We start from the raw sequence: 17,523 nt of genomic DNA, 5'->3' as shown, positions 1-17,523 counted from the left end.
TGTTAAAGTCAACATGAAATCAGACTGTTAAACACTCTTAATACATGTTCTTATTATGCATGATTTAAAGACCTGTTTTTATAGTACTTTATCAAAATGTTTCATCACAAACTTGTTCTGCCTCCGAAACAGTCGCTCTTAGTTTTTAACCACTTGACACACTTTTCCACCGAACATCATTCAATCAAATTTCTATGAAAAAGAGGTCCTGCACTACATTGTCTTATTAATATAAATTCATTTAGGCACTGTTATTGTACCGAAACAATTAAAAATAGTTTTGCTAATTGAAATATAGCTGAATATTTTCTTTTTATGAAAACCTAAAAGGAAACTTGAAATGTTGCATTGACAACTAACTGAAATAGGTACGAGAAAAACTAAAATTAAGCATTAAAATTAAAAGTACTATTTTAGATAGATAGATAGATAGATAGATAGAACAAAATCTAAATAAAGACTTATAAAAATGACAAACGCACATTATGATTTGAACATAAAATATAAAACTGAATATATAAAAATAAAAGCTACTTCAAAATATTAATAGATAACATAAAAGTATAAAATAATACTAAAATAAAACTTTTTTTACTGAAGTAAAATTACTGGAATTGAAAAAAAAAACGAACTTTATTTTCGGAGGAAAAATAAGAAGGAAAGAAAGAAAGTCGTAAAGAGACAAAGAAACCAACTTTAACAGCACATAAAAACAAACTGTGGTTGGTCACTGTACCTGTCAATCAGATCTCTCTTCCCGTCTAAGTGGGCGGGTCTTGGCCAGAATAAGCTGCAAAGTCGACCAAACTTTCAAGCCGATGGTTAAAAGTCTAGCTTTGTGAGACTGTGTGTGTATGTGTGTGTGTGTGTGTGTGTGTTTAAGTAATGGACATTCCTTCTAAGAAACCATCAGTGTTTTTCATCCGTCAGTCTCCTCCTGAGAGTATCTGTGAGTAATATTCAGGTGTTTGTGTAACTACACATTCCAAGAGTCTCTCGCTCTCTCTGAAGTGTTTAAACAAGAAGAAACTGAACTGTACAAAGGAAATGAAAGAATTTAGGGAGGCTTTAGGGGTCTCTTTGTTTGACCGAGTGTGTGTGTGTGTGTGTGTGTGTGTGTGTGTGTGTGTGTGTGTGTGTGTGTGTGTGTGAAGGGAGGTCCTGATTTGCCACTGAGAAAAGTATGAAAAGCCTTCAGGGCGATTTCCTCTGAAAGAAAGACCTCCTCCTCCTCTCCGACCATTTACTTGCTCTCTCTCTCTCTCTCTCTCTCTCTCTCTCTCTCTCTCTCTCTCTCTCTCAAGCACTTTACAGTCGAGACAAAACGGTGCAGTGAGCCGACGACAGACCGCTTGACACTTTACATTTCTCAGCAGACGTCGTACTCTTGCACAAACTTGCAGTAACTTGCTAAACAATGGATCTGATCTGCTATAGTCCAGATCTACCAGCCGTCTCAAACCGGACAGCATGGAAGCAGCTCTGGATGTGAGACTATCATGGGAAGTCTGCCATTACCAGTGAAGAGCTAAACTGGGAATATTTCTCTGCTGGAGGCACAGATTTTAGGATGACAACTCAGTAGCTGTGATTCAGTCGTCAAGATGGTAAATAAGACTCGTTTATTTCACACACTTGTTTTTACACACACGGTCGGTGTTGTTGTGCCACTGACCTACTGAACCAATGACTGGGACCAGGTGTTGTAGGTGACCATGATTCAGTCCTAAACATACATTAATGTTCTCTTAACATGGCTATAGTTAAAAAAAAGTTTTTGCAAAAGTTTGTTTAGTTTGCATCAGCTTCTTGAAGTCTGTCTCAGCTTATGTTAGTTGCAAAAATGAACATTAAATGACAAATGACTTAAGATCAGCTTTGGTTATTTGACTCTAGCCCTGTGTGTCGTGATCTCGTGGAAAGAACAAAAAGGATTAATCTTTCACAGTTGTTTTTAAATGAAAAACCTCCTAGATATTCAGTGTGGACCCTCAGCCTCACTTTCCAGCACACACTGAGCTTTGTCTCTACGGTATATTGATGGTTTGTTATGCCTCTCTGAATGACTGATGGTGTTTGGTTGAGAGCTGAAGCTTTATGTTGGGTTTTATTTGAGTTAGGCAGGTGTGTTTCGTCTCTGATAACACACTGACAGGTACAGGAGAGCAGATCGAGGTGTGTTTAATGCATGTTTCAGACCTTTGGAGTTCATGGTGACTGCAATGTGAACCTGCAGAGCAGAAACCAGTCTACACTCCCTTTAGATGATGAGATCGCTTATACTGTCATTTCACCAATATGTTCTGACATTTTGAATTTCTGGTTTTGAACCAACAGCTGGAGCTGCCAGCGATCTGTGCATTCAAACACAAAGCATCAAATCCCATTTATTGTCTTCATTCTGGATAACATAAAACGCTTCACAATAGACTTACAACAAGCTCTGAGATTAAGTGATGACATGCTTCCAAATCGAAGGTTTGGGGCCACTTTTATTTACTTTTATTCAGCAATGATGCATTAAGTTGTTGAAAAATGGCAGTAACGACATTTCTAAACTTACAAAAGATTTTCATTTCAAATAAATGCTGTTCATTTGAACTTTTTACGCAAAGTATAAAATATCTCACGGTTTCCACAAAAGTATGAAGCAGCACAACTGTGTTCAACATTGATAATAATCAGAAATGTTTCTTGAGCAGCAAATCACCATATTAGAATGATTTCTGAAGGATCTTGTGACACTATCTAGTTTCCATCCATTTATGGTTATGTGCATTTTTGGATATAAAATATGAGCATAAACTACGATGGAAACACTTTTACAGAATAAATTCCTTAATGCACATGTGATTTTGCGATGGGTCAGCATAAAACTGGACCAACCAATGGACCGATCTCATTGGACAGCATCTGAAATACTAGTTTTGTCATTCTAATATGCTTGAGCAAAGAGCTTTGTTATAATTCACTCGAAGAACTGCGTTCCCTAACAGCAGACTTAGAAAATAAGAGTCTCTGATGCTCATAATTTATTGTATACACACATTATTATATACAGCGCCTTCTCCTACTTCAGCAAATGTATTTTTTCTTTGTGATATATAGCACAAGTAAATTAGGAAGTGATCATTTTGTTCACCTGGATGGAAATGGTGCTTTATTCGCACATTTTTCGTGCAATATTAATTCAAAATATTTAAATGTTGCGCATAAATTTAATTTGCAACTTTGGATTGAAACATTCAGCTTTGATCACAGAAATGAATTAATATGACAATATATTCTGATAGAAAATAGTTATTTTTATTTGTAATATTTCACAATATTACTTTTTTCTTGTATTTTTGATCAAATAATTGCAGCCTTGGTGAGCAGAAGAGACTTTTTCATAAACATGAAATAATATTTTCAGTGCTCCCCAAACTTTTAAAACACTAATTAAATAAATCTTGTACCTTTTTGTTGATATTTTGTAGATTTTGTTGCTGTAATTTAAGTGTGAAAGTGCTAAAATAAAGCATCCTTAAATGTAATTTCTCATCTACACACCTTTCTGTGTGTGACAGATTGCTAAATCGACTGTATTTTGAAACGTTACAGTAACACATGGGTTTGAATACAAACATAGATTTGATCATGAGACGCTGGACTTGAACAGAAGTGTTGGGACGTCCTGCAGAAGGGCCGCTCACCTGCACACTTGTTTTCTTGTGCAGTGACCGTTCGACAGCTGTGCTCACTGGAGAAACACACCATTAGAGTGAACTCTCTCATTCATACACAGAAACAACAGTCACACTGTGCTCGGGCCTGTTTGCAGCTCTCACAAACCCTGACAACACCAAACACACACTCTCCCACAGAAACACACTCTACCTGTCACAGCATTAGTGTTCAACACAGACAGCGATGTTTGTCTCTGACACAGAGTCGGTAAAAAAAAAACTAAATTAGTCAACTGCCTTGCTCTCTACAGAGGCAGCTGCCCTTTAAGACAAAACCATAACTGAAACTAAAATATACTTTACCATAATAAAGTATTGATTGTGTAACACTAAATCGAAAGACTGAAAAAGTGCTTCCATTAAGTCTCAATGCACAACTGATATTAATAGGGTTTAGACTACGGCTAGGCGATTGATAAATATAGATATTTATCAAAACTAATAAACTTGAGTATTTTGAAATATTTTTCCTACATATTGACGATCAGGTAAGTGTCACTAAAGTCTGCATGATCTGCTTGTGTGAATGACTGGTGCAGTTTCATCTAATACAAATATTCAAGTTAATAAACTGCCAAAAGAAATAAATACATAAAATTTATTTAAAATAAATAAAACTTAAAGAAATATGCCTTAGATATATATATATTTTTTAAAAAATCTATAAAAAATGACTGGTGTGCATCTTGAGACAAAACAATGCATCTCTCATATTTTAAGATCAGTCAGTGCAAGTTTCTTTCAGTTAAAACAGCCCAGACATGCATTTTAGTCTGGGACCGGGCTTAAGCCTCGTCTATGAAACCGGAGGTAAATAAGTTAGTTGGTTACAGCTGTTGAAACAGTAACGGCATAATGCCTTAAGGATAGGAAATAAAACAAATAGGAAATGGAGAATGATTTTCTAGTAACTCCACAAAGTTAACACAGCATTTTACTGAGAGTAACCACCCCGTGTCTGACATGTTGTAAAATATATTGGGGCTTTTTATAATCATCAGCAAACTGGACTATAATGCTTTGTGCATTTTCCCCTTAAAAAATGTGATCTTTTGACCTTTTGCAGAGTTCCTGTCAAGCGCACAAAGAGAAATCTGATGATTTACATCTGTTTTCTATTAGCGTGTTGTTCATCATCCAGATGTTCCCAGTCACATGGTGTCCCAGTGCCCTACAAAACATCCTGGAAATAAAGGGATTTTCTAAAGAACCCATGCACTGCATTGCCAGACCCTAGACTAGTGATTTTAAATCCAGATTTTTTTGGGTGCATCTGCCAAAACTGTGGTAATGTTCTCAGTTCTTCCTTTCACTTTTCCACCTGACGCAATGCTTCACTCATTCTGAAGTTCAGGGAACCGTAAGCAATCCCAGAATGCATGCTATAGAGCCGTGATACCTTCATGGTTTTTCGTGTGTTTTGGGTTGCCAATATTTATTTTGGAAACAAGTCCCAGGACCCTCAATCAAAATCCAATGAAACATGATATCCGGGATCATTTGGAGTCAGTCGTGCGGTCTTGGATCTCAGCGAGAAACCACAGAGCGTTGCTTCATCAGCAGGGCATACTGGGGAGAAAGTCAATAAAATATACGAGCTGTAAAAATAAGTTGGCAGCGTGCAGAGACAGACGTGTTCGCGAGACCTGCAGATGTCAGAGGTGATATATGGCTGTTTAAGGTTTAATATGTTCTGGAAATAAATGCTCAAGTGCTGCTAGAGGATCTGTGAGAGATTCGTTCATGGATAAATGGATATAGAAGAGATATTGGAATGGGGAGGAAAACAGAGAAGACAAAAGAACCAAAGACAAAGCACAAAGACAGAGAAATCTAAACACCGAATTTGAATGCTGTGTCACATCTTACCAAAACTAAACCACTCGTATTATAATAAGTGAAGCTACCTACACTGGAACGTCCACTTCATCCTTATGCATTTGTAATAATTTCATTATTATTACGACATAATTTTAGACTGATCTCTGCATTCATGCAGTGCATGGATTGCAAAAGATGTAAAGAAGGCAAGAAATGTACGAAATAAATATGCAAAATGTGCAAATATGAGCTATGATAAAATGTGCACCTTCAATGCAATGCAAGTTGCTTTGGATAAAAGCATCCACCAAAATTTGTAAATGCAAATGTATTTACATTTTGTCTCTGGCCCTGTCATTTTCATTTAAATCTTTAGTTTCTCATTATATGCATGAACAGATGTAGCAATTCTAATGTCCAGTATTATTTCTATGTTTAAAAAAATGCATGCAAAGTACTTTTTTTATTGTTGTTTTACAGTGGACTTCATTTTAAAATAGAGTATTATTTTCTGTTATCATGCAGCTTTGATGCTTTCAGTGTAGACTGACTTGTTTAAATTTTTTGCTTGAAGACATTGTTAGTGTCTTTTAAACTTGATTACTGATTCCTTCGTGTCTCTTTTTATTAAGTACTTCCATTGGTGAAAGAGGTTTTTAATTGTAGCTAGATAAATGATACAGGAGAAGAAACACAGTTTCTCTGTGTTTTTGAAGTGTTTGTCCCTCAAATGCACCCTTACATGGAGACAACAGGACTTTTGTTTGTCTGTAGCACATGGTTTGCAAAAGACGCAAAAAATGCAAGAAATGCATGAAAGAAATGTATTCTGATCCAATGAGAAATGCATTATGGTCTAAGAAATGCACTAAATAACCAAGTAGGACCAAGAAAACACATACACTAAGTATACATTGAAACAAAAGTGTTACTGTGAAAAACGGTACAAAAAAAACCCAAAAAAACATGAGAACCTCATTAAGTTCCATAAAAATCATGCTAATCATGCAGAGGAAAATGACAGACTTCAGCTATATAAAGATTAGTTTTTATTTTTTAATAAAAAGAGCTAAAGTAAAGAACCACCTTTACGCATTCAGACAAGTGAGTTAATGGAGGAGTAGCTTGTCAGATGTTGTAGATGTCTGTCTGATGAGAGCGGCCAGTGGTGTGAGAAAGCTCCATTGTGCCAAATCTGTAAGGAGCTAAAGCACAGTGGCACAAAGACAACACTGTCCTGAAGAGGGAGGAGAGGCTGAAGACAGAGAAGAGCTGCTGGTAGAGACCGATCACCATTACTGGAATCTGACAGCTGAAATTAGAGACTTTCCAAAGCTTACAGATGACGAAGAATCACTTTCAGGTTAGATTAGAGTTCATCTCAAGAGTGCACATGGACTTTATAACTTCAAGCACTTGTACTTTACAAAAAAAATGTGTTCTTTGTGCAATCCAGAACTGAATACAGAGCCAGAGGGTTTAAAAGGCTCTGAGTGCCTTTTTGTCCCATGCCAAATGCACAAGTCAAGACTTAATCTTTGAGCACATGCAGGACTAATGTTTTCAAACGCATTACTGGTAATATTCTGCAACTGCATTTTGTTTAGGCATGCCTTTATTTAACTGTGCCGATTTTGGCCCACACAGCTTCCTTAAGACACCGTTTTTAACACTCTTTCTAGATTAATTTTGCAACTTATAGTAATTTTTATGCAAAATTTCACCAAAGGCCCTATTTCCACACCTGTGTTAGATACGCCCATGCACAAACAGAAATACAACTGTCGTGAAAGCATTAAATCAAAATACAATTTCTCTGCCATTGCAACTGGGCGTCTTTGGATGGAGGAAGCCCACATAAATACCACTTCTATATTCTAAATAAAGTTTAAACTCGTCTGTGCATTTGCAGTAGGATTACATGTCTAAATTTGACATCTTCGTTGATCAATATGATTAATGGCCAATTGCGATCAAAATCAGCCTTTGGATTTTGCCTACCCAAACCATGTATGCCTGAAATCTATTTGACATGTACGGTACTGGTATAAAAATGGGAAACAAGTGATTTTTTTAGGAATAAAATTGTTAAAATAGTCTTGCCTGAAATAAATTTCATAGCTTGCATTTCTGTATCCTAAAAATCTTTACTGACACTGTTGTGACTTTAGTAAGTGGGTAACCTATTAGTAATGCTCGCTTTAGCAAACCCCGCAAAATACAAGGCTGTTCAAAAACTGGTTGTTTACTGTGCATTTATGAAATCATCTGCAAAAAGCTTCTGAATTAATGATAGTTGAGTTTTGGTGTGTTTCAAACATTAGACCGAAGCGTACAATTACCTGTTGAGATCATGTAATTATAGAGAGACTTGTGCACTGCCAAAGGAAAAGATGTTTTTGCAACAGATATTTGTGTAGATTTAATTGAGAGTTGTAACACCAAACCTGTACTGCTAAAATTAAGGCTCTTGGAGGTTAGAAGACAGACAGACATTATTTCTTTAAGTGCTTTAAAGTATGAAAAAACACCCTCATCTCCAGATTTTCAAATTAACTTTCCAAAGTTCAGCCAAGGGCGTCGTCTAAGTGTGAAATTTACAAAAACCACCGAGAAATGAAATTGACAGTCTACTGAATGCAAATACCAGACTACAGGAACAACGCCAGGCTCCAGATATCCTTCATTTGGGATCCTGAGGATTTGTTAAATTAAGTTTGACTTGGAACGTGTTTGGAAAACCGAGGTGTGGACGTGTAACAGGAGACATAAAGGGGGGGTTAAACAGAATGATGGGCTCAGAACCATAGCGAGATGTTTTCACTGAAGAAGAAGAAGAAAGGGAGAGGATGGGAAAGTCAGCCAGAGGACGAGGAGAAGAGGTTACACATGCACCCGGGATGGACCACCCGGAATGAGACACAAGCAAGGGCCAGACAAACTACCTTGGTTAACGATTAGACAAAAAGGCTATTGTGTCTTTCCACAATCGTTCAAAATTATTAAACATTAAACCTATTGTGGATGGTCCAGTTCTAATTCGGTTCAGGATCATAAAACATACAGACTGAGGATTATCTTACAATTCAAAATGCTTCACTTGGAATATCAAGCAGGAAACAGTGAGAACGTGAGAAAGTCTAGCGCAGATTAACATCAATTTGCGCATACTTCATGAGCACATGACACAGCAGACATCTGATGTCTGTATCATTTAATGACTCAAACTGGGGATTTTCCAGTGATCCAGTAAACTGCAGACTTGAAGGAATCATTCATGTCTGTAGCACAAATTATAAATGAGATACAACTTATGTTTCTTATAGGTATATATATATAAATATTTTTATTTTTTATTTTTATCAAAACACTAAGGTTAAGTATGTGCAATAATTACAGTTATGTTGTCTTAGCAAACACTACATACTATCAGGCCATGTCAACGTAATCATTGTAAATGAAAACAATAATACACCAAATTAAAACGTTTTAATTTAAACTAACATGAAAATTGAACTGATATAATTTTACACTATTCTAAAACAAAAAAAAGCACTAGCCTACTGAAATATTAAATAATTGTATAATGATACTAGTATATGCATTAACTATTAAAAAAAAACTAACTAAAAAAAATAATATTTTTAAATAATATAAAAACAAACAAAAAAAAAACTGAAAAAAAAAAACTGAAAAACAACTGAAACTAGACAAAGCTAAACTGAAAATAAATAATAATAATAATAATAAAACTTAAATTAGTACTATATGAACCCTGGTCAGTGTACTCCGTTATATAATGCTCTTATCGCGAAGACATTTTTTTTTTCTAAAAAGGAAAGCTGTTGTTTGTTTTTTCATTCTAAGCAGACATAAACTTCCTGTACGAGATCACACTCAGGTCCTGTAATCATGTTCACCAGGAAGCCACTAAGGCTGTTTAAATAAGAGATTAATAGACTAAACACACAGCTATCTTAACACAGCTAAAGCATGCATTTCTTTCTATGGTTAATCATTGCACTAGGCTTCATAAAAATAGTTTTAAACATGCGGTTTAAGAGTTTCAACCTCTAAGTAGATGGTTATCCATTCTATAACAGGTTTTGTCTGTTTAAGGTTTAAACCAAGGTCATCCAGACTGGAAGAGAACAGATTTAATTAGTTTTCCAGACAGCATTCCCCGTGCTCTTCCCACATCTGCTTTGAACATAATTCCAAGTCGGACACATGAAATGTGAACCCAACATCCTTATTACAGAATACTGGCTGAGAAACATGTATGATAAATATTTGGGAGAGCAAATATGAGACACCCTGTAATCCTTCAGATGTGCATGAATGTGGATGTTTCTATAACACACACACACGTTTGGTACATAAACACTCTCAGCAATGTTTAAAGCATGTGTTTTCTTTGTTCTGCCTTGTTTTACTTGTATGCTAGTGACACAAAACTCCTCGGCATGAGGTAAACCATCTCATATGAGGTGTATCTTGGACAAACTCACTTTTTCAAGTCCCAGAGACATTCAAAGCAGAAGGAGATGGTCATTAAAGGTAAAATGAATAGGAGACATTGTAACTCTCAATACGGCTTCTGTAAAGACGCCTTTCTATTGAAATCACCTTTGTTCAACACACAATAACAAGGTAAACAAATATGGCTCTTTAGCTGCGAGGTACTGTAATTTCTTCCATGAATATTTGATAGCATTGCCCGTCTCTTACACTTAAAATGGCTCATAGGCAAGAAAGAGACACACTGTTTTCACATGGTGGACAACAGAATGGAAAATGTGGATTTATTTGGGCCAAAATGGTGAAACCTTGACATGACAAGCTTCATTGTCTCTTTGCTTGGCCCTGTTACAAGTGAGATTTAGGAGGGGTTGAGATTCTGAAAAGGTTTTGCCACAGCCATTTGACAACAACCTCATTTTATATCTGTAAACAAAGCATTTAGGGATAATGCACACTAACTGCAATATCATATATCATGTTATGCAACCCTGGATATTTTCAGACAAAAAGTACAGTTATTTAAACCTCTCAAATAAACCTCTCTATTTCTCCACCTCAGAACCCTTCCTCTCTGGACTGGTCCATTCAGAGCGCCCTGTCATCTCTTTTCCCTCCGTTTGAGGCTACCGCTCCTACTGTTCTCAGCCAACTCTTTCGCACCATTGAGGAACGTTACCATGGAGATGCACTGCAGTGCCTGCTGAACTTCCTTATCCCAGCCAAACATATCCTAGAGAGTGTGCAACAAGCAGCCTGTGTGAGTACAACAAAAAGAGACCATCGGATTTCCAATTTGACATTGCCGCAGTAAAAGCCAACCATCTAAAACGGCCAATAGCCTAACTACCAAGTGACTTGTTTTCATTTAATAACTGGAAAAAACGTGTTTTTTTTTCACTCACCCTCATGTCATCCTTAAACCCGTGTGACAGAAGGTTGTCCATAGTCCAAAGGCTTACATGCTATTCCAAGTCTTCTGAAGCTATACAATGAGATGTGAGAACTGAAGCTAGGGTGTTTTAATGAATAATGCCTTTAAGATGAAGTAGGGAATTTAACAATTGCAAAACTACCATTTCTTCTTATATAGTATGAGCAAACAGCTATTCAAGCTCAAAATAAGCATATTCCACTCTTCAACTTTAGCATAAAGGTTCAGTAGATTTAGAAAATGGTAGACTTGGTTTGCAAGGACTTATTTTATGATGCATGACAGGCCATGTTCAGTGTATGGAAAGGGACAGTGAGAATGACATAATAGGGAGTCAATTATGTATTTTTATGTTTGGGTAAACTAAGCCTTAACGGGTAAAGTATGTTAGCATACAGGGCAAAATGAAAGCAGTTTCCTGTGCATATATTGTTTCCATGTGGATTTTTTATGGCACAGATCCCACAAGCTACTTATCCTTGTCCACTCAGCACAAGATTGTTTTGTTTTATCTTCAGAAAGAACAAAGGGCTTCCAAGGCAGCTTCTTTTGAAGGAGATTCAAGAATGTTTGCGTGCAAGCCAATAAACTGCATCAAGACCCACGCCATTAGGAATCTTGTGGTCATAAAATCTGTCAATCCAAAATTATCTGCAAGTCAACAAACTAGCTTTGCCCTTTCTTTCTCCCACTAGGCTGCATACTCCGATGTGCTGTTCCAGTGTGAGGGTTGGCCATTGTGCCTGAGAGATCGTGTGGTGATCCAACTCGCCCCAATCAACCCTTTACTTCTTCGACCTGGAGATTTCTACTTGCAGGTGGAACCTTTTGGTGAACAGTCAGCCCGAATCGTCATCAAAAGTCTTCTTGTGCAGGAAGACCTACTGGGGCAAGAGAATCTGGTGTTGCAAGCTGGTTCCAGGTTGCTGGAGGGTACTGCAATTGAGGGGACTCCCATTCCTGAGACATCTTATCCATGCATATTCACAGAGTCTTGGCTAAGGGAAATAAATGAGGGACGTCATGGAAATCCTCTATGTCAGTGTGTGCTATCCTCTGATCAGGGGGTTGTGAAAGTACCCTGGACTGAAGTTGCCAACCCAGAATTCCTTGACAGGCCCAAATCTAACATCTGGCCTGAAACAACGCCATGCTCAACTCCAACTCTCCGTGTGAAAGATCTTGAATCTGAGATTTCGAACGAGTCACAGGTACCTATAGGCCTTTTACCACTTGAGATGGAAACTACGATCCTTCCAACTAATGATGGGATGGTGGTTTCCGTTCAACTAGTAGATGGTGGCAACAGATTGGTGAAGGTTGACCAAGGACATCCAATTAGCAGTTTTGCTGGAAAACCTGTAGGTTGGGTATCTCCTAATACCTGGGACAGCAGAAACAACCGAGAGCTGGAAGGAGAATATGTGGATCTTTTAGAGTTCAACAAGGAGAAAGATACTTTGGTCCTCAACAATATAGCAATGCCCACAAAACCACTGGGTTTCAAGTTAGTCAGGACAACTCAACCTGCCCCAAAAAGTATTGTTAACTTGTGTGGAGAGGACTGCAATCCCTGTATGCAAAACAAACCACATGAGAGCATGCAAAACGATCCAGAATCCAAATGCAGGTATCGGCAGTCTTATATGGCAGCTCTCCGAAACCCTGTGAATTTTGAGAGAGCAAGTATGCTGCCTTCCTTGGATGAAACAAGGACAGATGTAAAGGAGGTTGAGCCAAGCTGTGAGGGATACAGAGTTGGCCTTAGACTTAAACCTTCGAGTTGTACATTTGGCCAGACACCAAACCAAGCAGACAGAAACCCAATGCAATCCTTTGATAACTCAATCCAACAAAAGCAAACCCCAAAGAACTCAAGTCAGAGCATACCTCATGACTGTAGTTCAAGAGAGAATGCGGAGTCTTCTGACCAACATATGACCGAACAGATCCTTAGCATGGTCCAAGCAAGACAACAACACAAGACATTCCTCACAGAGCAAAAGGATCTCCATCAGACTTCACTAGGAACTAAGGCACTAAAGCACTCTTTTAGACAAGATTCGTTTCAAATGAGGATTAGCGGCCAGAAACACGGCAAAACCCAACACTTACCCAAAATGGGACTTAGGGCTTTCCCCGACCACAGTGGTCACAGACAAGATGCTAATCTATCTTTGCAGGGTTTCAATCCGATTCAGCTAACACAGGCGTCCAAACAAACACCTCCTCTATTTCAGCCCCAGTTCAGTCATATCCTGTTCCAAAATGAGAACAGACCTTTGGATTACAAAGTCTTCTGTGATGACAAACACAGTGGAAGAGTCCCAGGTTCACCTGCACAGGTGATCAAAGGTAAAAGCAGGTCTAAATCCCGATCATCCTCTTCAGTCTCCGAAACAACTAAAGAGTGTCTGCAATCGCACAAGCCAACCAACAGAAGCCGCAGTGATGTCTATCCAGAGATCATTCCCATGTTGCCTTCTATCCAGGGAATAAAACACACAGCTAATTTGGTGTCCCCAAAATTAAACAGACGACAAGAAGCAAGAAAGGGTAAGTTGAGTTTGACCTCTGCATGTAAAAGAGACTTGTGCTTTTGATTTGATACAGACATTTAGAAGAAGCTTGCTGTGTGTGTCGACTAATTGCATACAGATTTTACCCCGCATCTCACTTTGTTGTCAAAAGAACATCTGAAGCAACATGTCATATGGCCAACATTCTGTTTTTTAGATCTTTATCCTTAAATGAAAAGCATGTTCAAACATGACTGATATGAACAGTTGCTTGTACAAGAATTAAACTACTATGAGGCCAAGCCTAGTTGCCGCCCGCCGTTACATATCAACTGATTTACAGACAACCTTGACCCTGGTCAATTGCGGATGAGAAAATATACCCTTCTGAAAGGTCATCTTAAAAGAGTTCAATATGACACTGGTCAATGGTCAGGACCTTGCACAACGATCCACAGGGGAATTTCTGCAGTCCTTCATCTGATTTATTTAGCAGAACAGAATGAAAGCATTCATGAAGACCAAAAAGAGCAAAAAGCAGGGAACATAAATAACTACATCCCCCTGTTTTATGGAGAAGCTGTTAGATGTCTGTATATTGGAAGAGAATGATGATGGATTCAGTTTACAATTCATTTTTTCCAAGAACAAAAAATTTAAAGGAGAGATCAACAGCTCCATCTAGCTGTGGCACATACAGTATTGTTCAAAATAATAGCAGTACAATGTGACTAACCAGAATAATCAAGGTTTTTCGTATATTTTTTTATTGCTACGTGGCAAACAAGTTACCAGTAGGTTCAGTAGATTCTCAGAAAACAAACAAGACCCAGCATTCATGATATGCACGCTCTTAAGGCTGTGCAATTGGGCAATTAGTTGAATTAGTTGAAAGGGGTGTGTTCAAAAAAATAGCAGTGTGGCATTCAATCACTGAGGTCATCAATTTTGTGAAGAAACAGGTGTGAATCAGGTGGCCCCTATTTAAGGATGAAGCCAACACTTGTTGAACATGCATTTGAAAGCTGAGGAAAATGGGTCGTTCAAGACATTGTTCAGAAGAACAGCGTACTTTGATTAAAAAGTTGATTAGAGAGGGGAAAACCTGTAAAGAGGTGCAAAAAATGATAGGCTGTTCAGCTAAAATGATCTCCAATGCCTTAAAATGGAGAGCAAAACCAGAGAGACGTGGAAGAAAACGGAAGACAACCATCAAAATGGATAGAAGAATAACCAGAATGGCAAAGGCTCAGCCAATGATCACCTCCAGGATGATCAAAGACAGTCTGGAGTTACCTGTAAGTACTGTGACAGTTAGAAGACGTCTGTGTGAAGCTAATCTATTTGCAAGAATCCCCCGCAAAGTCCCTCTGTTAAAAAAAAGGCATGTGCAGAAGAGGTTACAATTTGCCGAAGAACACATCAACTGGCCTAAAGAGAAATGGAGGAACATTTTGTGGACTGATGAGAGTAAAATTGTTCTTTTTGGGTCCAAGGGCCACAGGCAGTTTGTGAGACGACCCCCAAACTCTGAATTCAAGCCACAGTACACAGTGAAGACAGTGAAGCATGGAGGTGCAAGCATCATGATATGGGCATGTTTCTCCTACTATGGTGTTGGGCCTATTTATCGCATACCAGGGATCATGGATCAGTTTGCATATGTTAAAATACTTGAAGAGGTCATGTTGCCCTATGCTGAAGAGGACATGCCCTTGAAATGGTTGTTTCAACAAGACAATGACCCAAAACACACTAGTAAACGGGCAAAGTCTTGGTTCCAAACCAACAAAATTAATGTTATGGAGTGGCCAGCCCAATCTCCAGACCTTAATCCAATTGAGAACTTGTGGGGTGATATCAAAAATGCTGTTTCTGAAGCAAAACCAAGAAATGTGAATGAATTGTGGAATGTTGTTAAAGAATCATGGAGTGGAATAACAGCTGAGAGGTGCCACAAGTTGGTTGACTCCATGCCACACAGATGTCAAGCAGTTTTAAAAAAACTGTGGTCATACAACTACATATTAGTTTAGTGATTCACAGGATTGCTAAATCCCAGAAAAAAAAATGTTTGTACAAAATAGTTTTGAGTTTGTACAGTCGAAGGTAGACACTGCTATTTTTTTGAACACACCCCTTTCAACTAATTCAACTAATTGCCCAATTGCACAGCCTTAAGAGCGTGCATATCATGAATGCTGGGTCTCATTTGTTTTCTGAGAATCTACTGAACCTTCTGGTAACTTGTTTGCCACGTAACAATAAAAAATATACTAAAAACCTTCATTATTCTGGTTAGTCACATTGTACTGCTATTATTTTGAACAATACTGTATATTTTCAGTCAAGCAATAAGTTCAGAAAAAGTAGAATTCATTTTTAATCACCAACTTTTGTGTTAACATATTTACCAATGTTGAAAATAAATGTAATCTCTCATTTTTGAAGAAGTCTACTCATCTGTAAAGGCTGCAACTCCATCTGTTAATGGAGTAGAGCTCCACAAATCAGACACTGATCAGCTCTTGACTGGCCGGCCTGAGAATGGAGTTCAGACAACTTTATTTTCCCAGGACCCCACAATCAAGAGCCTTCTCCAGCTAGGCATCATCTGTCTACCGGGTATGCTTCATAACCAATTTGTATAAATATTCTAGTAGGAATATATGTGTTGTGATGTGTTTAATGTTCATCCATGCAAAGCCTTAAAAACACAACTGTTTCCTTGAGCAAGACTTGTTCACTCAAAAAAATCGAATTGTCACATTTACCCTGTTTCATCAACAAAAATAATTCTGATGACACAAGATACAGTACATTTGTTTGAAAAACAGATACAAGAAAACCAACGTAGTAGAACCATTGGTAAATTCAATACAAGGAGAATCATCAGTGACCAATAACTGAATTTACTGTAAGTCAGCTCCCATATAAGAAAAATATTTTATGACTTGTAATATACAGTAACATACAACTGTAAATTGAATTTAAACTTTGACCAGGGAAATGGTGAGTACATTTCAGTTTCTTATTTTATTAACTTTTTTTTTCATAAAACATAAAAATAAAATGAGAAAAGCAACTTATGTTATGTTAATGTGTCAAGATAATTACATCATGATCACAAATAAAGACAAAAATAATAACATTTCATTATGATTAGAGTAACACCCAGATTGCTCCTGGGGGTGTGAACCTATATCCAAATTACTTTAGCCAAAATTACCTTCTAAATGACTACTTGCTTCTAACTTTGCACATGCACATTCCACTAACCAGCCTCTATAATGTAGCGGTTAGCATGCAGCCACGTGCAATCCAAATATGGAAGATAAACAACTTCAGACAATGGTGATTTATTTGCTTTTGCTCCTAAATGTTGTCATGTTTGTCGTTAAAATGACAAAGGTATTGCACACTCGAACACAGAAAATATGCTCATTCTGTTAAATCGTGTTGTTTTAAGCTTAATACTGTATGTTCTCTTACCAATACCAGGCAGTCGTGACAGAGCTGGCCGGGCTGTGGTTGAGGTCTACGGGGGCAGAAAAGGCTGGGCGACCACTCAACTTTCTCCTCATGAGTTCTGCAGACTGTTGCTCTATCTGCACTCCATTCCCAGGTACTGTACCAAACCGAGACCAATCTGCTCACTTACCACAAGAGGGCAGTAAAAGACATGGCTTAGCAATCCAAATACAAAGCGATGTGAAACGGCCTCATTTAGCCTATCATTTGTGCCTAAAATCTATTTCTTAATAAAAAATCGGAGTAGAATTAATCGGAATTTATTTATATATATATATATATACTCCGATTTTATATATATATATATATATATATATATATATATATATATATATATATATATATATATAAATTCCGATTAATTCTACTCCGATTTTTTATTAAGAAATAGATTTTAGGCACAAATGATAGGCTAAATCATATATATATATATATATATATATATATATATATATATATATATATATAT

At 37.4% G+C, this 17,523-nt stretch overlaps 1 protein-coding gene across 3 annotated transcripts in view; it reads left to right on the top strand.

Moving 5' to 3' along the window:
* The first annotated feature begins 1,296 nt into the window (after positions 1-1,296).
* The window catches only part of quo (quattro), a 32,959-nt gene continuing 16,732 nt past the window's right edge, over positions 1,297-17,523 (top strand). Inside the window, exons 1-5 of one of the 3 annotated variants that reach the window (XM_052559485.1) lie at positions 1,297-1,607; positions 10,633-10,830; positions 11,700-13,560; positions 15,978-16,148; positions 17,025-17,148. In XM_052559485.1, coding sequence (XP_052415445.1) covers positions 1,605-1,607; positions 10,633-10,830; positions 11,700-13,560; positions 15,978-16,148; positions 17,025-17,148 — 2,357 coding nt within the window. In that variant the 5' untranslated portion in view covers positions 1,297-1,604. Of the gene's footprint in view, positions 1,608-10,632; positions 10,831-11,699; positions 13,561-15,974; positions 16,149-17,024; positions 17,149-17,523 lie in introns of all 3 variants that reach the window. The other 2 variants (XM_052559484.1, XM_052559486.1) reach the window with 2 other exon arrangements.

Source organism: Carassius gibelio, chromosome B6 (genome assembly GCF_023724105.1).
Source record: "Carassius gibelio isolate Cgi1373 ecotype wild population from Czech Republic chromosome B6, carGib1.2-hapl.c, whole genome shotgun sequence".
Taxonomy (NCBI): Eukaryota; Metazoa; Chordata; class Actinopteri; order Cypriniformes; family Cyprinidae; genus Carassius; species Carassius gibelio.
This window is presented reverse-complemented; position numbering and strand designations above follow the sequence as displayed.